The 19919-nt window shown below is 41.6% G+C and overlaps 1 protein-coding gene across 2 annotated transcripts; it reads right to left on the reverse strand.

Annotated features, from left to right (window-relative positions):
- Positions 1-336: 336 nt before the first annotated feature.
- Positions 337-19742, reverse strand: nphp3 (nephronophthisis 3). 2 transcript variants are annotated; one of them, XM_047350378.1, is made up of 28 exons: positions 18947-19742; positions 17621-17746; positions 17316-17466; positions 17072-17224; positions 16463-16593; positions 15356-15516; positions 14052-14208; positions 13406-13480; positions 13104-13274; positions 12893-12996; positions 12455-12569; positions 12221-12364; positions 12010-12107; positions 10789-10891; positions 10620-10702; positions 10343-10348; positions 10132-10264; positions 9848-10012; positions 8836-8930; positions 8634-8756; positions 8355-8544; positions 8039-8280; positions 7825-7900; positions 6150-6277; positions 5761-6001; positions 5532-5657; positions 1501-1616; positions 337-1398 (listed from the first exon to the last, which is right to left on the reverse strand). In XM_047350378.1, exons 1-28 carry the CDS (start codon positions 19268-19270, stop codon positions 1230-1232), a joined length of 3906 nt encoding a protein of 1301 aa, XP_047206334.1. In that variant the 5' UTR covers positions 19271-19742; the 3' UTR covers positions 337-1229. The 2 variants fall into 2 exon arrangements, with proteins under 2 accessions (XP_047206334.1, XP_047206335.1); XM_047350379.1 differs by lacking the exon at positions 10343-10348.
- Between the last annotated feature and the right edge of the window lie 177 nt (positions 19743-19919).

The following is a 19919-nucleotide window of genomic DNA, read 5'->3' on the forward strand; positions in this document are numbered from 1 at the left end:
GTTGGGCTTTTTCTAGGCACTCAGACAACAATTCTGAGCGCTACTCTGCCTGACAGGACACGGTAAAAAAAAAACAAAAATCTGGCATTTTAATAGGGGTCCATTTAACGTGAATTTATGAAACAGAAAAAAAAACAAGCAATGTACTTCTCAGATAGGACAATAAAACCTGTTACTGAATACAATTGCAGGGGAATAAATTTAAGTTGCACAAACATGTTTTTGTTAAGAATCCTACATTTTTTGTATGTTAATTAAATCTACTAGAGTATTTTTGGGTTTTTCATTGCATAAAATCATGACGGCATCAGACAATTTCTTAGACAAACTAGAGGCTTGTTTTGAACTTTGGCCTTTTAATATTCCATACACCATTACGGTTAGGTGAACATAAGATGTGCTTTAACATAATTTACAATAACACATTCTTCACTCTAAAAATGCATTTAGGATTATACAAAACAGACAGCTCTGAAATATGTAAACTATATAATTTAAGTGCTTAAGATCTCATGGTTCTGTTGGTTATTAGAGGGCAGTGAGTTTAAATTTCATAAGCAAATCTCCTGTTTTACCAATTTATTAGTGTTATTTACTCTTTACTATCATAAAATTACTGAAATTGCATAAAAACCTACATCAGAAAGCAATAAAAGTGTTAATTGGCACATTTTCAGGGAACTTTTATACAAAGAAATAATCTACCAAACTTCTGAAAGGACGTATTAAAAAAGATTTAACAAACATCCACAGCATTGAGAATAGCTTTTCTTTATATTAGTGTTGTTGTGATACAAAATATTTAGAGAACGGCTTGCTCAGATTAAAAGTGAAGAAAGGTGTACAGTTAGTGCTGGTTATTAATAATCAGAAAGGCTTGCATAACATCAGAGGTTGGAGACCTGTGCCTGTAAGAGTGGCAGAGAAAAACAGTGTCCTGGAAAACGGGAGCATTTTTTGGCATAGTCGCTCCTCTTGCTTTGAATTAAATGTGCACAAAGCACTGTGGAAAAAAGTCAAAAATAAATCACCAGTAACTTTATCCTGAATTTAACAGAAGTTTGTGTGGAAGAAATCCTTCAGCGTACCATTATTTTTCTGTGCTTTGGTTTCTCCTCTATATACTGCATCCCCACCTGCTTGTGCCTTTACAAAGTATTGTACCTATCAGTGAATGGTTTTACATTTCAGCTGTTCTATTGCAAAACAACCTGCAGTGATTCCCAGAGTCACCTCGCAGCATGTGGTAGGGAAGCCGGTGTTTTCAGACTGAACGTGTCTCCGCTGGAGGAATGGTATGATGGTGCGTTGCCACACAACAATGATGGCTCTGCTTCTTTAATCTCCATCGCACACTTATAAAGCTCTGCCGCCCTCTCAAAGTCACCTTTCTCATAACTGGATTGGAAGACAGGGTAAAAGCAAGATTATTAAGGAAGAGTTTAAGGAATGCACTGTGTTTTAATTAAGGAGGAAAGTAAATAATCTTATTTTTTTTACCTTAGCACAGCAAGGTTTTTCAGGGTTTCTCCAACTCGTGGATGTGAGCGGCCCAAACTATCTTCATAGACTTTCAGTGCTCGTTCATAAAGTGGCAAGGCCTCACTGTGCTTCTTCTATAAACATAAAAGCAACCCACTGGTAGTTTAAACTACTCCTTATTGGCTGAGTAAATACAAAAAACTGTGCAAATGTTGATTTCATTTATTATTAGGAGGAAAAAAAAACTAATTATAGCAATTAGAACATAAAGAAGGTAAACGATTTTAAAAAGCAGCAAATAGTGCCCTGATCTAAGAAAACTCAACAATAGATGGGGAAAAAAAGTTATTGATATCCATCAGTTTGGAAAGGGTTACAAAGTCATTTCTAAGGCTTTGGGACTCCTAGGAACCACAGTGAAAGCCTTAATCCACAAAAACACTGGAGAAAACAGAAAACAGTCAAATCTTCCCAGGAGTGGCTAGCCTAATTAATCCAAAAACACGTCAACGACCCATCCAGGAGGTCTGAAAGAACCTAGAACAAGATCTAAAGCACTGCAGGCTTCATGTGACTAAGATAACATCAGTGTTCATGATTCAAAAAAGCAAAACCAGAAGAAATCTATAAGTGGGCAAATAGTGTTTTATAGCAATGTATTGTGCGGGAGGTCGAGAGATATCAACTAGAAATAGTCGGGCTCGCCCCCACGCACAGCGTGGACTCTGGAACCCATCTCCTCGGGAGGGGGTGGACTCTCTTCGGGAGAAGCGACGGGATGGGGTGGGTTTGCTTGTTGCCCCCCAGCTCAGCCGTCTCGTGTTGGGGTTTACCCCAGTGGATGAGAGGGTCGCATCCCTGCGCCTTAGGGTTGGGGATAGGTCTCTGACTGTCGTTTTGGCCTACAGGTCGAGTGGTAGTGCGGAGTACCCGGCCTTCTTGGCGTCCCTGTCGGGGGTGCTGGATCGTGCCCCTCGTGGGGACTCCATTATTCTGCTGGGGGACTTCAACGCCCACGTGGGAAATGACAGTGACACCTAGAGAGGCGTGATTGGGAGGAATGGTCTCCCTGATCTGAATCCGAGTGGTGTTTCGTTTTTGGACTTCTGTGCTAGTCACGGATTGTCCATAATGAACACCATGTTCAAACGCATAGTGAGGGTCTGCGGGGAACGTCTGGCAGAGCCCTCGGCCAGGGATTTATTCAACTCCTACCTCTGGGAGAGCTTTGACCAGATTCCGGACATAGAGTCCAAGTGGACCATGTTCTCCACATCCATTGTCGATGCTGCTGCCCGTAGCTACCTGTAAGGTCTGCGGTGCCTGTCGCGGTGGCAATCCCTGAACCCGGTGGTGGACAGCGGCAGTAAGGGACGCTGTCAAGCTGAAGAAGGAGTCCTATCGGCTGTGGTTGGCTTGTGAGACTCCTGAGACGGCTGACGGGTACCGTGAGGCCAAGCGTGCCGTGGCCCGGGGTGTGGCAGAGGCAAAAACTTGGGCCTGGGAAGAGTTCGGTGAGGCCATGGAGAAGGACTACCGGTTGGCCTCGAAGCGATTGTGGCAAACCATCCGGCGCCTCAGGAGGGGAAAGCAGTGCTTCTCCAACACTGTTTATAGTGGGGGTGGGAGGCTGCTGACCTCGACTGGGGACATTATTGGGCAGTGGAAGGAGTACTTCGAGGATCTCCTCAAACCTGCCATCACATATTCCCTGGTGGAAACAGAGGCTGGGGACTCGGGGTTGAACTCTTTCATCACCCAGGCTGAAGTCACCGAGGTGGTTAAAAAGCTCCGGGGAGGCAGGGCTTCGGGGATGGATGAGATCCGCCCTGAGTACCTCAAGTCTCTGGATGTTGTGGGGCTGTCATGGTTGACACGCCACTTCAATATTGCGTGGCGGTCGGGGACAGTGCCTCTGGACTGGCAGACTGGGGTGGTGGTCCCCCTTCATAAGAAGATTGACAGAAGGGTGTGTTCCAGCTACAGGGGGATCACACTCCTCAGCCTCCCTGGTAAGGCCTACACCAGGGTATTTGAGAGGAGAGTCCGGCTGATAGTCGAACCTCGGCTTCAGGAGGAGTTGTGTGGTTTTCGTCCCGGCCGTGGAACACTGGACCAGCTATATACCCTCTACAGGGTGCTCGAGGGTTCATGGGAGTTTGCCCAACCGGTTCACATGTGTTTTGTGGACCTGAAACAAAGCATTCGACTGTGTCCATCATGGTGCCCTGTGGGGAGTGCTCCAGGAGTATGGAATCGGGGGCCCTTTATTAGGGGCCATCCGGTCTCTGTACAAGCGGAGCAGGAGCTTGTTCCACATTGCTGGCACTAAGTTACTTAGTGCCGGCAATTACTTAAAGTAAGACCTGTTCCCGGTCCATGTTGGACTCCTGCAGGGCTGCCCTTTGTCACCGAACCTGTTCATAACTTTTATGGACAGGATTTCTAGGCACAGCCAAGGGCCCGGAGAGGGTCTGGTTTGGGGACCAGTTGATTTCGTCTCTTCTTTTTGCAGATGACGTGGTCCTGCTGGCCCCCTCTAGCCAAGACCTACAGCATGCCCTGGGGCGGTTCGCAGCCGGGTGTGAAGTGGCTGGGATGAAGATCAGCTCCTCCAAGTCCGAGGCCATGGTTCTCAACCGGAAAAGGGTGGCTTGTCCTCTTCAGGTTGGAGGGGAGTTCCTGCCCCAAGTGGAGGAGTTCAAGTATCTCAGGGTCTTGTTCACGAGTGAGGGAAGAATGGAGCGGGAGATCGACAGACGGATCGGTGCGGCTGCTGCAGTAATGGGGGCACTGTGCCGGTCCGTTGTGGTGAAGAGAGAGCTGAGCCGAAAAGCGAAGCTCTCGATTTACTGGTCGGTCTACGTTCCTACCCTCACCTATTGCCATGAACTTTGGGTCATGTCCGAAAGAACGAGATCCCGGATACAAGCGGCTGAAATGAACTTCCTCCGTAGGGTGGCCGGGCTCTCCCTTAGAGATAGGGTGAGGAGCTCGGCCATCTGGGAGGGGCTCGGAGTAGAGCCGCTGCTCCTCCACATTGAGAGGAGCCAGTTGAAGTGGCTCGGACATCTATACCGGATGCCTCGCAGACACCTTCCTCGGGAGGTGTTCCAGGCACATCCCACCGGGAGGAGGCCCAGGGGACGACCCAGGACACGCTGGAGGGACTATGTCTCTCTGCTGGCCTGGGAACGCCTCGGGCTGGAGGAGGTGTCTAGGGAGAGGGACATCTGGGTGTGTCTGCTGAGTCTGCTGCCCCCGCGATCCGGTCCCGGATAAACGGAAGACGACGAGTATGAGTACGAGTATGAGCAAGGTAAAACCATTGCTACACAACTCTTCTCCGATGGCCTCCCACCCTGGATACCCCATCCCCATGGTGAAACATGGTGGTGGCAGCTTTATTCTGTGGGGATGTGTTCTTTGGTATGGAAATGGAAACTGATCAGAGTTCATGAGAAGATGGATGGAGGTAAATACAAGGCACTTCTGTTAAAGGCTGCAAAAGAAACCATGTAGCATGAGAACATACAGCCAGAGCTACGATTGTTTAGATCAAAGCATCTTCATGTGTTAGAATGTCCCAGTCAAAGACCAGACCTAAATCCAAATGATAATCTGCAACACCTGAAAATTGTTGTTGACAGACCCTCTTGGACCAATCTGACAGAACTTGAGGTATTTTGCAAAGGAGAATAGGCAGAAATCTCAGTGTCAACATGCACAAAGCTGATTGAGAGAAACCCCAAAACACTTGCAGTTTTAATTGCAGCAAACATGTTTCAACAGACATTTAGCTAAAACGTGCAAAACACAAATGCATGCCACACTTTTCAGATTTTTACTTGTAAACATGTGTTAGATCAGTTTATCTATATCCTTATAGACATCACATAAGTACACTGTTGTGTGTTGGTCTATCGCATCTGGGGTTGTAATGTGATAAAATATGATAACAGTTCCAGGGGTATGAATACCTTTAGCAATGCACTGTAAGCTGAGAAAGAATGTACGCTGTAGACAGAAGGATTAATGATGAGTCTCACCAGCTGGCAGTAGAGTACAGCGAGGTTCACCAGTGCTGTGGCCACACTCGGGTGTTTGGGACCAAAACTTTTTTCCCTGATTTCCAATGAAAGCACATAAAGTGGAACGGCCTTCTCCAGCTTGCCCTGTGTAGGACACATCAAACCAAACCTCAAATACAAGAAAAACAAAACCCCTTGAGGTCACAAGACAAAAGTATGTACACATGTAGTTTTATTTATGTCTCACTCTGCGTTTATAGAGCATGGCCAAGTGCTTGAGAGTGTATGCCAGAGAAGGGTGGTCTGGTGACAGGGCTTTCCTGCGGATCTCCAGCGCCCTCTCGTACATGTCCTCAGCAGTTTCGTACTCCCTCCTTTCTGTGTGGAGCGCGGCCAGGTTGTTGAGAGACTGAGCGCAGTCTGGGTGATCCGGACCAAGGACGCATTGGCGCATCTCCAGAGAACGGGTCAGGAACACCTTGGCAGCACTGACAAGAGGCAAATGAAGAAGGATTTCACACACGCAGGTCAAAAATACGTATGGCAGGAAATGTTGCTGCTTTAAGTACAAGCCTAGAACGTCATACTGGGTGTTTATAATACAGGGTGTTGAAGGTGAACTGATCTGGGTCTTACTCCAGGTTGTTTTGGAGGTAGTAAAGGACACCCAGTTCGTTGAGTGTCTTAGCACAGTCTGCAGAGTCCTTCCCCAGGGTCAGCTCCTCCAGCTGGAGGGCTTTACGCCTCAACAAAGTGAAGCCATACTGATGAAAGGTTAAAAAATTAAAGGCAGAATTGTTTAATTAAGTCTTTAGGATTTTTTACAAAAACATTGTTAAAAAAATTCATAAGCCTTAAAACCTTTTAACGTTTTGTGATAACAGATATCTAAGCTTTTAATAGGATTTTTATGTAACAGTCCTACAGAAAGTAGTCTGAAATTTAAGGAAAATCAAACATGATTTTCACATTTCTTTACAAAAGACATGTGAAACGTTTGTATTCAGCCCCACTGAGCTGAGTCAGATTGGATGGGGAGTCTCAAAACATCATTTTTATATTCTCCCATAGATTCTCATTTGGATTTGGGTCTGAACTTTGACTGGGACATTCTAACACATGAATATGCTTTCATCTAAACCATTCCATTGTGGCTCTGGCTATAGGTTTAAGGTTGCTGCCCTGCTCCAAGGCTTCCTCTACATGTTTCAGCATGGGGACGGTGTGTTCAGGGTCATGTGCAGTGTTTCTATTAAAGATTGCAAAGTATTTTGCATGCAGGCCAAACAGTTCAATCTTGGTTTCATCAGACCCAAACACTCTCTTCGATACCCTAGATGGCTTTTCCCAAACTTAAAACAGGACTTCTTATGGCTTCGTTTAAACAATTCATGTTGCCACTTCTCCACGAAGGTCAAAACTGAGTTGTGAACCTCTGCAACTCCTCCAAAGTTACCATGGGGATCTTTGCTGCTTCTCTGATTAATGTTGCTCTTGCTTCCTCACTTTTTTTGGATGATTGATTAAACAATGCTCAATGAGAGTACAGCGAGACTCGGTTGGTAGACCGGGTGCACCATGTGGAGACGCTGTAGTCCTCAACGCGGCTGTGCCGGGTTAAATTCCCCGTCTCAGGCTATTTGCTTCATGTCTTCACCTTTTCTCAACCCTGTCAGGTTAACTAAAGCCCACTGGTGGTACAAAAACTCTTAAAACGCAGTGCTCTGAGAGAAGTTCCAAGCTGGGATAATGTTTTAAATCCAATCCTTCTCCACAACTTTATCCCAGACCCATCTGCTGTGTTCCTTGGTCTTCATGATGCTGTTCCTTCTCTAAAGTTTTCTAACACACCTCTGAGGCCTTCACAGAACAGCTGGATTTCTACTGATATTAAATTACATTGATTACCAATTAGGTGACCTCTGAAAGCAATTATTTCCACTGGTTTTATTTAGGGGTATCAGGGTAACTCTTTTTATTTGTGACACCTTCTGAAAACCAATAATAATTTTCCTTCCACTAATTTAACACAATTTACTAATTAAGTTACCTATGGGGGCCATAGATTGCTGTGGATTAAGGGTATTAGATTAAAGGGATCTGCATACAAATGCAAATGACAATTTTTATATTTTTATTTGGAAAACCTGTATCAGTTTCCTTCTCCCTTACAATTCCTCACTATGTGTTGCTTTATCACATAAAATCCCAATAGAATATGTCAACTTTTGTGGGTAAAAACATGACAAAATGTCATGTCATTAGTACGTTTGTATTTTTAGATATTTTGGTATCTGTAAAATACCCTCACCATGTGACCTTTTTGTCGCGCTGTCTTTTGTCGAATCCTTACCGACCTCTTCCGGAGTTTCTCAGCTTGTTCATACCTGATTGATAAAGTGGAAGGAGTAACTCTTAAATGTTAAATCTAATCCTGTACGGAAAAGCTAAATTTAGTCTTAAATTTTCTTAAACGATTATATTAGTTTGAGAGTACATGCCAATAAGAAGAAAGTTATATTTACTTGTTTTGCTTCTGATAGAGCATAGCGAGTGACTCCAGCTCTTGTGCCACAGTAACATGCTCGGCGCCGTAGGCGTTCTCGCTTATCTCAAGAGCTTGCTTGTACAGCTGTTCAGCGTTCCCATACTTCTTCCACTGGACATAAACCCCAGCCAGCTGGTGCAGAGAGCGTGCAACGCTGGGATGGTCTGGGTCCAGGGCCGTCTCTCTGATCTCAAGAGACCTTTGTAAAGGGGCAACAGCCTAGAAAAACACATCTAAGGTCAATCAGAGACCAATGGTGATAGAGTATGACAAAAAACAAAACAGTAATATACCTGACTTGGAAGGCCCAGGTCTTTGAGAAAGCGACCTAAAGTCTCATAAAGGTTTGCAAGTTTGGTCATACCGTCTTCACTCTCACAGCTCTTCTCGTAACGTTTTAGGGAGTCAAAGTATTCAGTTGCCATGGAGCTTTTGTCTTTGCCCACATACTGCCAATAGGCCAGCAGTTCAGAGAAATGACCCCTTGGGGAAAAATAACAGAAAGCAACCCCTTAGATTGAGTAATACCATCTTGTAACCTATACATGCTTTCAGTCAACACAAACGTTTACCTCTTGTAAAGGTTTTGGGAGACAAACAGGTTCAAAAGGCTGAGCTGAAGTTTAGTTTTGTCCTCCTGCTGTTGGAGCAGCCAGGGGAGCTCATCTGCAACCCGCCATGTGACGCAGTCCTGGCTACAAATATACAGACGATGATTTGAAAATTCATTCTGTGATGGATATGTTAGAGGGGTGGACAAATACTCTGAACAACCTGAGCTGCTGATTGAAGTAATGGATTAGTTTATCTCTGTAAGAAGCACAGCCACTTCCTCCACCTAGGAACTCCAGCCTCACAGCTTCACAAGCCTGCAAGGCAGACAAATAATAAAAAAAAAAACACTATCTCTCAAAAATATTATTTATGACATCTATTTTAATATTGCTAAATACAAATAACATTAAATCCATTAATAAAGTGGTGTCAGATCTTATATGGATTGGCTGGAAGTTAAACAATTAACATCAAGCACCAAGTATAACAGTGCATCTCATTAAATTACAATGCCACTGAATAGTTAAAATATTTCAGTAATTGAATTCAAAAAAATTTGTTAGGACGCAGTTTTTTCTTCCACTTAACGTTACATTAATATGCTTGGATACTGCATTTGTAAACTCTGGTTTCTTTTAGCAATGACCTTTTTTTGGCATACCTTCTTTGTGGAGGGTGTCTACTGGAACGCTGTCAAGTCAACAGTCTTCTCCATAATTGTGAAGCTCATGACACGGCCATAACATAACATTTCTGTATTAATTTGTTTTTTTACTGGTGTTGTAGGGCATTCACATTTTCTGAGAAAGTTTCTGTTAAAAATGAACAGAAGTAAGCACAGGAAATGTGTGTGACATGTGAGTGTAATTTCTTTAACTGAATCACTGAAATAAACTAACTTTTAACGGCATTCTATTTTATTGAGATGCTGCTGGAAGGATGTTTTTAAACAGAAATGGAATGATGCCACCACAAAGACTGGGAATTGGCTGCTGTCTGGATTTAAATGGATGAAATGAGGTGAGGTTCCAGTCAGAATATGGACATTGATCTAACAAACAAGGAAAACATTTCCCACACATCAACTAGGACTGGTATATTACTTCAACATTCAATGTCAGTGGGATCAATATAATTTTGTTGCTCTTTATTAATCATATGGGCCAGCCTTGCAGCTGTTTATAGTATGTTTTTCCTTTCGCTGTGTGTTCTTGCCAGTGAGCATATTTACCTGCATGTGCTCAAACCTGATGAGTCCACAGCGGAGCGTCACAATGCAGACCCTGTTCAGGTGGTAGAGCAGAGAAGACAGAGCAGGCCACTCTAGCTCTGGGAAAAGATCTAACGCCTCTGATTCACTAACTCCATTGTGGCTGGAAAATACAAGGCACAGCATCTAGGAGAGAAAAAAAAAAAAACATGCGCTAATTCTTCCGCTAAGCATTAATGAGTATGTGGTCTAATATTTACCTACTGATGAAATTACAGTAAAGCCCAGAAATGACTTAGTTTTACCTCTTTCATGATGTGCTTCTCTCTGTCTGTGTTGAGGAATTTTAAGATCATTTTTAGTGCCAGGCGATAGAGGGACAAGGTGTCCTGACACTGCAGACACTGTTCCAGGCTCTTCTCCAAGGACCAGCCAGATCTAAAATTATCAATCCAAAATAATTTGATTCATTTCTAAAAATGTAATCTAATATAGAAAATTGTAGCATAATCCTACCTTAAGCTTTCCCAGGAAGCCAGAAAAAAATCACATTACAATAAAATCCAATTCATTCTGAAATCTGAATTACAATCCAATTCAAAAGTAATTTTTAAAGAATTAAATAGGATATGAAGGGAATTCTCTGCAACTGTAAAATATGTGATCCGATTAGGAACAAAGAAGTTAAGCTCAGTAATGGTCTAGTTAATCTGAAAGCTAGGATCTACCTTCTTCTTTACGTTCTTGTTCTTATGCACACAAATAAAGAACCCAAATAGTAGACACGGCTGACCTGGTGATCATCCTTGCCAACAGTGTGACATATAACGCGTTGCATGTCGATGCGGAGCGACAGTGCCTTTCCAGCTTTTTCTCCTACAACAAAAATGAAAACATTCAGAAGCCTTACAAAAGCAAACATTTGCTTGTAATCTCAGATGCTTCAACGCCATTAGTCTGACCTGATCCTTGGTGAGTCTGAGATCCGCGGCCTGACACTCTGCACTGACTACATTCTTGACTTCTCTGGGACTGAGTGGGTCCAAATGAAGTGTGGGCCACAACCTAAAAAAACACATAGTTTTTAACACATGTTTACAGTGCACAGGGGACCAGGAGCAAGAATGTCATATTTATGTATTTCTGCTGTTCTTTTAGCATGGTGGAATGATTTGCATAATATTTAATGTCAATAGGTTTTAAAAACAAGGACTAAGTTTAAGACAAGTTCATAGTGTTGTGGATTTTCTTCTTTCTCAAAATTATACATTCACATTCATCAAAAAAGCTTCTTCCATAATCTTTCATAATTCTGGCTGGACATTTGATCTCTTTCTGGCATAATTGGTGGAGTTAATTTTTATTTGGTTGTTTACCAAACATGTACCACTTTCCGTATGGTTTAGGTTAGGGCTTTCCAGAAGACCAACGTTAGCCTGTTTCTTTCGGATCACGTTCCTACTGGAACCCCCATTTATGTCCACGTTTCAACCGTCTGACCCGAGCTATCAACCATAGATGAAAGGAAGTTGGTTTGGCTGTTTTTGAACAACACAGAAACCTCCAAGGCTTAACCCTGCCATGAACCACCAGTATCACTGTCCACAGCTTTTAGGGTTTCAAATCTAAGAACACTGTCCATACTGTCAAGCATGGTGGAGGCAGAAACATGCTGGGGGCCAGTTTCACTGTATGTGGTGCTGGTGTGTTGCACAAAGCGGATGATATAATGAGGAAAGGAGAACCATCTCTGTATTCTTTAATTTGCCTCGACAACTTGAAACTTACACAGTATAATGATCCCAAACATACATCAGGACTGGCTTTGGAAAGTATAAAGCAAGCTAATTTTAAGCTTCAATAGTTTAAAAATCGATGGACTATGCACAAAAGCAGTGCCAGAAGACCCAGTGATTTAAATATTCTCTGTTATAAGACGAGTGGTGAAATATGCAGCCTGAATGACGCTAGGACCTTGGTAATGGCTGGATTAAAAAAAACTAAAAAAAACGTGCGGTTTCTCTGCAACTCACTCAGGGACATTTAACCATAGGTTGTGGGAGTGGATGCATAGATTTGACCCTATATGTATAATTTTAAACCTGTACACAAAGTCCACAATAAATTCAAACTTTTGATCAGACCATGAATGTACAAAGATAATTTGCAGTCTGAATTATAACCTCCAAGCCTCAGGACACGTCTCTACATTGACAGATACGACCACTCTGACATTGACAGGAAGAGGGTCAATCAGCCACTTCATGTGCCTTTCTGCTTGCTGAAACAGACAAAGCTGAAGTTAGAGAAACTATTCTTGTAATATGGAGTTAAATTATACAAACTGAGATAAAAAAAATGGTGTGTTTAATTCAAATTAGAGAAGGGATATACCTGTATTTGGTCAATTGAGTCAATAATGATGATGATATTTCCTTGATGCCGTGCAGATAGTCTCTCCAGCCAGCGAGGAAACTCTTCCAAAATCTTACTGGGATCCATGGATAAACCAGAAATGGACCAAAAGTGCTGCAGCAACTAAGTGGCAAAGTATAAACAGTAAGCAGACTCTCCTATCAAGTAAGACATGTGATTGCTGGAAGTAACCCACTGACAGAGACTCTTTACCTTTACTGTGAGGCGTTTGATAATGACAACTGGCTCCGAGCTTATGGAAAGTGGGCGGCCGACGAAATGATAAAGGAACAAAGTGCTGGGGGATTGCTTCTGCTGCAGCTCAATCCTGCAAAAATCAAGATTCCACCACTATTAGACAAACTAGACAAAACACAAAAAATCTATTATATTGTGCATGTCTCACCAACCAATAAATCAATCCATCAAACTTTATTTGTAGAGCATAAAAAAAACACTAAGGATGATCAAACTAACTAAACTAAAACCAAAAATCTAACTAAAAAAATCCAAATTAAAAATAAAATAAAAACAAATCCAAATTGTTAACATCAACTAAAAACCAGACTGAATGGATTAATATAGAAGCTGGTTTAAAAGCATCTTAGCCAATATAACCGCCTGGATGTTAGTGTAAAAATAATCTCTCACCATTTGGAAAGCAAGAGAGACTTTCCTGAACCCGGACCCCCAGACACCAGCAGAGGCGGTGTGGGAGGGGGGGCAGCTATCATGTCGTTTAAACGGTCTATATACTGAGAAGAACAGCACACACAGCACAGGGAGAACCACATTAAAGGATAAAAAGGAGAGAATTTTGAAGGGAACGGTAAAAGATTTGAAGAGAAAAGATATGTTGTACCTTTTGGAAGCCTAAATGGGAGGTGGTGCTGCTGCAAGCCTGCTGGTAGGACTCAATCTGCTCCTGTTCGTCATGTAGGTCCCAAAGCACGTCTCCCAAGTCTTCCTCACGCCCCTCGTCTATGGCAGAGTCCTTTGAGTCATCATCTGCTCCTTCAGAACCCAACAATTCCTAAATGATGACGATCATTTTCAGTGTTTAAAACACTGAAGAGAACAACCATCCAAAAATAATGTCTGAACACACCTTCCTTTACATGTTGATGCAATAAAAAGACAATGTATATGAATAATGGAGCGCACCTGCTTGATGACCTTCTCTAGTTGAGTATAAATCAGCTTAGCCCCTTCCTCTGCAGAGCTGCTGTGATCCACCACCTGGGTAGCAGTGAAATTGAGACATGGAAATAAAAAATGTGCATCTAAATTTAGTTTCAAATAGCCTTTTATATTTATAACAAGTGTGCATTTATCAAAGGGTTTTCTTTATGTCACTCAAAAACAGAAGATAAATTAAAATGGATGTAATTATTTACCTAATAAATTTTAAAATCAGCATTTTTCAGAAATGCTGATTTTTATCTTTAAAAAATTAAATAGGGAACAAAGTCTGCTAAATTTTCTTCTAATCCAACTTATCCAGACTAAGAAAATAAAAAAACATCAAAATCCATTCTTCCCAGTGGACAGTGTGGGAGCTCTGTAAGTAAGTAGTACCGTACTAACGAGACAAGACATACAAACTATACAAGCATTGCTTTGTAAAAAAGGTGGGAAAACGAATTGTGGAGGCTTAGGGTCACTCGCATCATCTTTCATCCATTTAAGCCTATTTTATCACAACTGACCCACGATGGTTTGTGTTACTGTAAAACAGCTCACAACAAACTGAAATATTCCCAGGAACATGGTGAAATATATCCGTCTCCCTTGTATACAAGCTACGCACCTTGACTTTGGCAGCCTGGTCTGCTGCATTAACCCTTTCCAACAGCTGCCTGATGGGCCCAGTCAAACTGTTGTCCTCTTCAGTCCTAAGGTACAGCACCAATGGATGTCCATCCGGGTTCTTAACAAAAGCCTCCTCACAGTCTTCAACCACAGAGCTGCAAAATGAATGTTTGTTTCGTCAGTCTATTATTTCTAACAACACAGAGTAACCCCCTCCCCATGTACAACTTCAACCAGATATGTACGCACACTACATAAAAAGATGGATAACCTTTGTTTCTCAGTGTCTGACCTTAAATCACACAATAAATGGCATAAGGAGAAAAGATTATTGTGGGGAAAAAGTAAGCAAAATCTGAAAGCATCAGCCACCAAATATGGAAGGGTAATTATTTTTTACCCAAGTCACACAGACATTGAAAAAAGATTTTAAAAATGTAAAAAAAAAACAACATCTTTCTCATTATTCTCATAGTACAGGTTATGTTTCAGGTAAATATCTGTGTCAACTCTTTTCCAATGTTTTCCTTTCGATTGTTGCCTTTTAGCTCAGTTTCGATTTTTGCCTTTTAGCTCAGCACAGTTTCTTTCATTTTCTTGTGTAACAATAAAAACAGAAACCGAGCTCACCAGAGAATGCAGCTGGAAATCAATGGAGAGTGATACCATTACCTATAAAACACCAAACTCTGACACCAACTTAAAACAAAATGGCCACGCAAAACCAAAGTAGTTATAACAAACCCTCCATCTTGAAAGTGAATTCATCACATTCGGAGTTACATGTAGATCTGTTTAGTGAGCAGCAGTAGCTATGATATCTAATGGACCTGCACCCAACCAAAAGATTTAAAAGCACTCTGTGGCAGACCTGGTCTCGCTGTAATTTGCAACATTGGTGAATAACCGCTTGTGGCAAAGATTTAAAGGCAAAAATCCAGGATATTAGGAGCATTCAGTCAGACACTGTAATTTCTATTCTAGCGCTCACCAGCATTTCTAATCTGATGTGTACATGTGTGAGTCGGCACTCACATTTCATCCAACAACAGCTTCAACTAAATACCCAACTTTATGTTGTGTAAACATTCGATGTGTGAACAGCGAATGAAAGAAACTAAAAAGGCTTGCTTTATCTGTTTCACTTGTACAGTAATGTAATTCTCAAAATGTTATTCTGAAATTCAAACTCTGAGTGAACAGACAGTCCGTCTCCTTAAAACAGGTTTGTTGTCCCTAAAACATGTATGTAATCACAACGTAAGCCAGGAATATGCCAGGGATGTGCAGAGATGTCAGTACCTTGTGACGGTGGATTTGAGAAGGAGCACACACACCGAACTCCGCTCGATCTCCTGCTTTCGCACCGTGGCGTATGAAGCAGCGTCCTCCTCTGGAAAGTAAACGTTTAGGTAGAAATGGCCCAGGCTCTCACACATTCTCCGTAGCACTGAAGAGTGTTTCTGTCCATGAAAAGAAAATTATTATTGGCGACTCCCAACAATTCAAATAACTTTCTTTCAGCCATGTTTAGACAAGCCTTGAATTATGACATTCACACAGGTCAGTGTTTCGTGAGATGTAATCACAGAAAAATGGCTAAATGTGAAGACCATGTCGGTCAGGAGAGAGTTATTATAGATTATCCAAACCAGTAAACTGTGCCCATTAGTTAAGGTTTCGGACCAAGTTAGACACTGTTCTGCTGGAGAGGTTCTGGTGCTTGTGATGTTGGATGACTCCAACGTGGTTCTATAGACTGAAAACAACATCTTCCTAATATTTCCTCCTACAATTTAAAGTTAGATTTTAGGATTGGAATGAGGCCACAGAACCTCTGGTTGTGAGGATACTATAAGCCCCTCATAACATTTAGTTCTTAATCAGCTTAGATAACAGAATCTTTAACATTAATTTCCTAATAAAAATGCCCTTGTTCATAATGAGTGTGTAAATAAATTAGTGTAGTGTTTCGTTCTTGTTCATTTTACGTTTTGTCTGTTTAGTTAATCAGCACTGAAGAGATATTGCTTGATTTATGATCAAATGGATTCTAGATTTTAGTTCAGTTTTCATCATTTTTTCAGTTTTAATTCAGTTGATTCTAAATAAATTTTAATATTGAAAAGTACAATCAAATCTCCTCACTGCTTTTTCCATTTGGAGTAACAATAACTCCCTGGAAAGCAAGTATTTGCTCCTTCACATAGGTGTTTGATGAGTAATGAGAGTGACTGATTTATGAGCATTAATATTGTTAAATGTGGTTTAAATCTCCTACAGTCATTAAAGACAAAGTCTTTCAAACAGCCATGTCTATGAAGGTGCATGACATATTATTAATCTCAAAATAAACCCTCAAATAAAGAACATTTACAGTTACTGACTTCAAATGTCCATCAAACTAACCTTAAAGATATCCAGCTCAGCTTTGGTATCTTGTGTGGAGATTAGGTAGCAGCGCACAGTGTTACTCCATAAGGCCTGGGGCACATGAGGTGACACCTGGAGTAGACTGGCCACTGCAGCATCCCAGTCATCTGAAGGAAGAAATACACCGCAGAATAACCCTGTCTACATAAAACAGAAACTAACATCATACCAATAAACCTACAAACTCTCTATGATATGTCGGTCTTTTAAAGAACAAATGGAACAAAGTAAAGCTATGATTTAGCAGTTTTAACTGTTGTTGCAAGTATTAATAACATTCCCCTGTAGTTATATTGCTGATTATCAAATGCATTTTCTAAGCTGCAAACTTTATAGATAACTGGTACATGTACTTGTTAAACTGATTTTGTTATGTGCTGCTTTTGTGTTGATCGTTATGGTAAATTGATGAAAGCAACCAATTGTTATATTGCTGTTACAAAAAGAAAAAAAACAGTTGGGGGTGCAGAGCCGGTCTGTGAGAAGTGTTTTCCACAGGATGCCCACTCAACCAGCTATTTCCGTCGTGACCACAAACACTTTTTTTTTTATCTCTGCAGGATGTCTTTGTATTCACTTCCTTACCTCTGCTAACATTTGCAAAGGGTCCTTCCACATCTATTAAACTGTGTGCAAACTCAGGTCCTCTGAATGTCTGTTGCAGCTGCATCATGCTACCCATAGAGGGCTCACTTCCCAGCACACCACCAGTCCAGTATTCACACTGAGTTCCTACAGCTGTGGAATACAAAATAAAGTATGTGGATCTAAACTGGAGTATAGACAAAAAAGACCTGGTTCCTCATGTGAACAGATATTTGCATCTTACCCGTCACAGTGGTTTGGTTATCATCTGAGTCAGAGTCATTGGGACCAAAAATGTGGATACCCTGAGTCTGCAACTGCTGCAATTTGGCCTCGAGATCCCTCTTTGCACGCAGCAGATCTTGTATCTCTTTCTCTTTTGTCTCACGGAAAATCTAAATGTAAGTTAATACCAAGTTAAAAGTTATTAGGCTCAATTTGTTCAACATAAAGGAAACCCAAGATTAGGTTGACTCAACTAGAACAAAATTAAACTAAAACTTGCAGTCAAAAATACAATGCAAATAAAATATATTTGGTGCATCTTACCTTAAACTGCCGTTTTACTTTGTCCCTGTCATGCTCAAAAGTGGCAGCCCTCTCCATAGCTTGGTACTTCGCCTCAAGAGCAGCCTCTTTCTCTCTGAGAATCTTCTGGTAGGTTTTCTGAAGAGCCTGTTAAACCCCAGCAGAACAGTTTAAACAGCCCCCTTCCTACATGTACAGGATTGTAAAAAGTATTTTCCCCAAGAGATTTCGTCTTTTTTTTATTTATTTATTTTTTTTTGCCTTTATGAAAGTCTGAAATGTTTCAGATCATAAAAAAAAAAAATTATACTGAACAAAGACAACCTGAGTAAACCTAAAACTCACTTTTTCAATGATGGTTTCATTTATTAAGAGAAAAAAGGTATTCAAATCATCCCGGCCCCATGTGAAGATATATCACCAACCCTGTTAATCAGCCTCAGTCATGCAGGATCCAAAAAAAAAAAAAAAATTACAAATCTTGTCTAACATCAAGTAGACTAAACAGTGAGATACAATATCCACAAACATGAAAACATGGAACAGCGATTAAACTTCCCAGGACTGGCAGGTCTACCAAACTTACTCCAGGAGGTCACAAAAGAACCCAGGACACTGTATCTACAGCACCGCAGTCCAGGTTGGTGTTCATTATTCAATGAGAAAAAAATGGGTAAAAATGGCATCAATGGGAGACTTCCAAGGACCAAACTACTGCTGACCAAATAAAACACAAAGGACTGTCTCACATTTGCTAAAATGACTTTCGGAGGGATTCTGTGAAATGACTACAGGACATAGGAACTTTTTGGAAGGTGTGTTACCTGTTATACCTGGTATAAAACTAAGCAAGCATTTCAGGAAACTGACATAAACCCACAGTCAAAAACAGTGGTGACACTATGATAATCTGGGACTGGTTTGCAACAGGTCCAGGACGACTTGCTGTAATTAACAGAACCATGAACTCTGCGCTCCAACATAAAATCCTGAAGGAGAATGTTCGGCCATCAGTTTGTATCTTTAGGTCCAAACGCACCAGCTGGGCAATGCAGCAGGCCAGTGATCCGAATTACACTAGCAAGCCCATTTCTACATGGGTGGCACAACCAGCTATGAGGTTTAGGGGACACTTACTTTTTCATATAGGGCAGGTTGTTTTCTTCATAGCTCTATTCCCTCAATCAGTAAACCCATCTTTTGAAAATTGCAGTTTGCATTTAGTCAGGTTATGCATGATCGTCTGATGATTTTAAACATTTAAGGTGTGACAAGAAACAAATTAAATCTGTAGGAGGTCGAATACTACTACTACATCGAATATTACAAAGCAGCCCCTCCATTTACCTGCAACTCAGCTCTTAGCCTCTTGTTCTCCTCGTCCAGCTTGGCCTCCTTCTTCTGCATGGATGTGATCTCGTTATTCTTGCTGACGCGAAAGATTTCATACTCCTTACGGAGTCTCTCATACTCCGCTGCATACTCCAGATCCACGGACCCCGTGGATTTGAAACTGGCCCCGATAACCCGAGGTCCGCGGCGGAAGGAGCTGCGAAGGAGTCGGGCTTTGGGCTTAACCTCAACGGGTATCTCACAGGCTTCCCCTCTCTCACCGCCATATCCATCCTCAATCACCTCTCCTGGGCTGACCAAAGAGGATGCGGTGCCCATAATGGCGAAGATTGAAGATATTAGCCTTTTCTAATGAGCATAGCTGCTACTGCGCGATGGAAAACAGGACGCGGAGGGACATTTTTATTTCTACCGAGACTAAAACGGCTGTGATGTTATTTTCATTACATTACCACACAGCTACAGCTACAAAAATAAACGTATTTACGTAGTTGTGACAAGCAACAAAAATGTGATCAAACGCTAGCTAATATAGCAATGTTTGAGTAATTCAACACGAATAAAATACGAAAAGACACGTTTAATAACGCAACGTGGCCGTTCAACAAACTACCTGATACTGTCAAAGGCTAAAAACACTAAAGCTGTGACAAACCCACTTCGGTAAACATTTTTGTTCCCAAATTGTAACCTCTGGAACTTCGAGTCCAGAAGAAAACTTGTGAAGCTAGGTTAAAGAAACAGGCACATAACGGTCCGCTCCCTTTTTCACAGCTTCTTCCTGGCTGCCTTGGTAACAAGCTCAAAATACGGAAGCCCTAAAAAGTCAAAAAAGGTAACATTTGAGTTTTATTTGTTTGAGTTTAACCCACTCACTGGTGGGCTGTAATTCGTTCTATTGAACCCACAGATTTAATAAATCATATAACGTTTACAATGCTTTGTAAACCTGCATATACCATCTGAA

This window comes from Girardinichthys multiradiatus, chromosome 21 (genome assembly GCF_021462225.1).
Source record: "Girardinichthys multiradiatus isolate DD_20200921_A chromosome 21, DD_fGirMul_XY1, whole genome shotgun sequence".
Lineage (NCBI taxonomy): Eukaryota > Metazoa > Chordata > Actinopteri > Cyprinodontiformes > Goodeidae > Girardinichthys > Girardinichthys multiradiatus.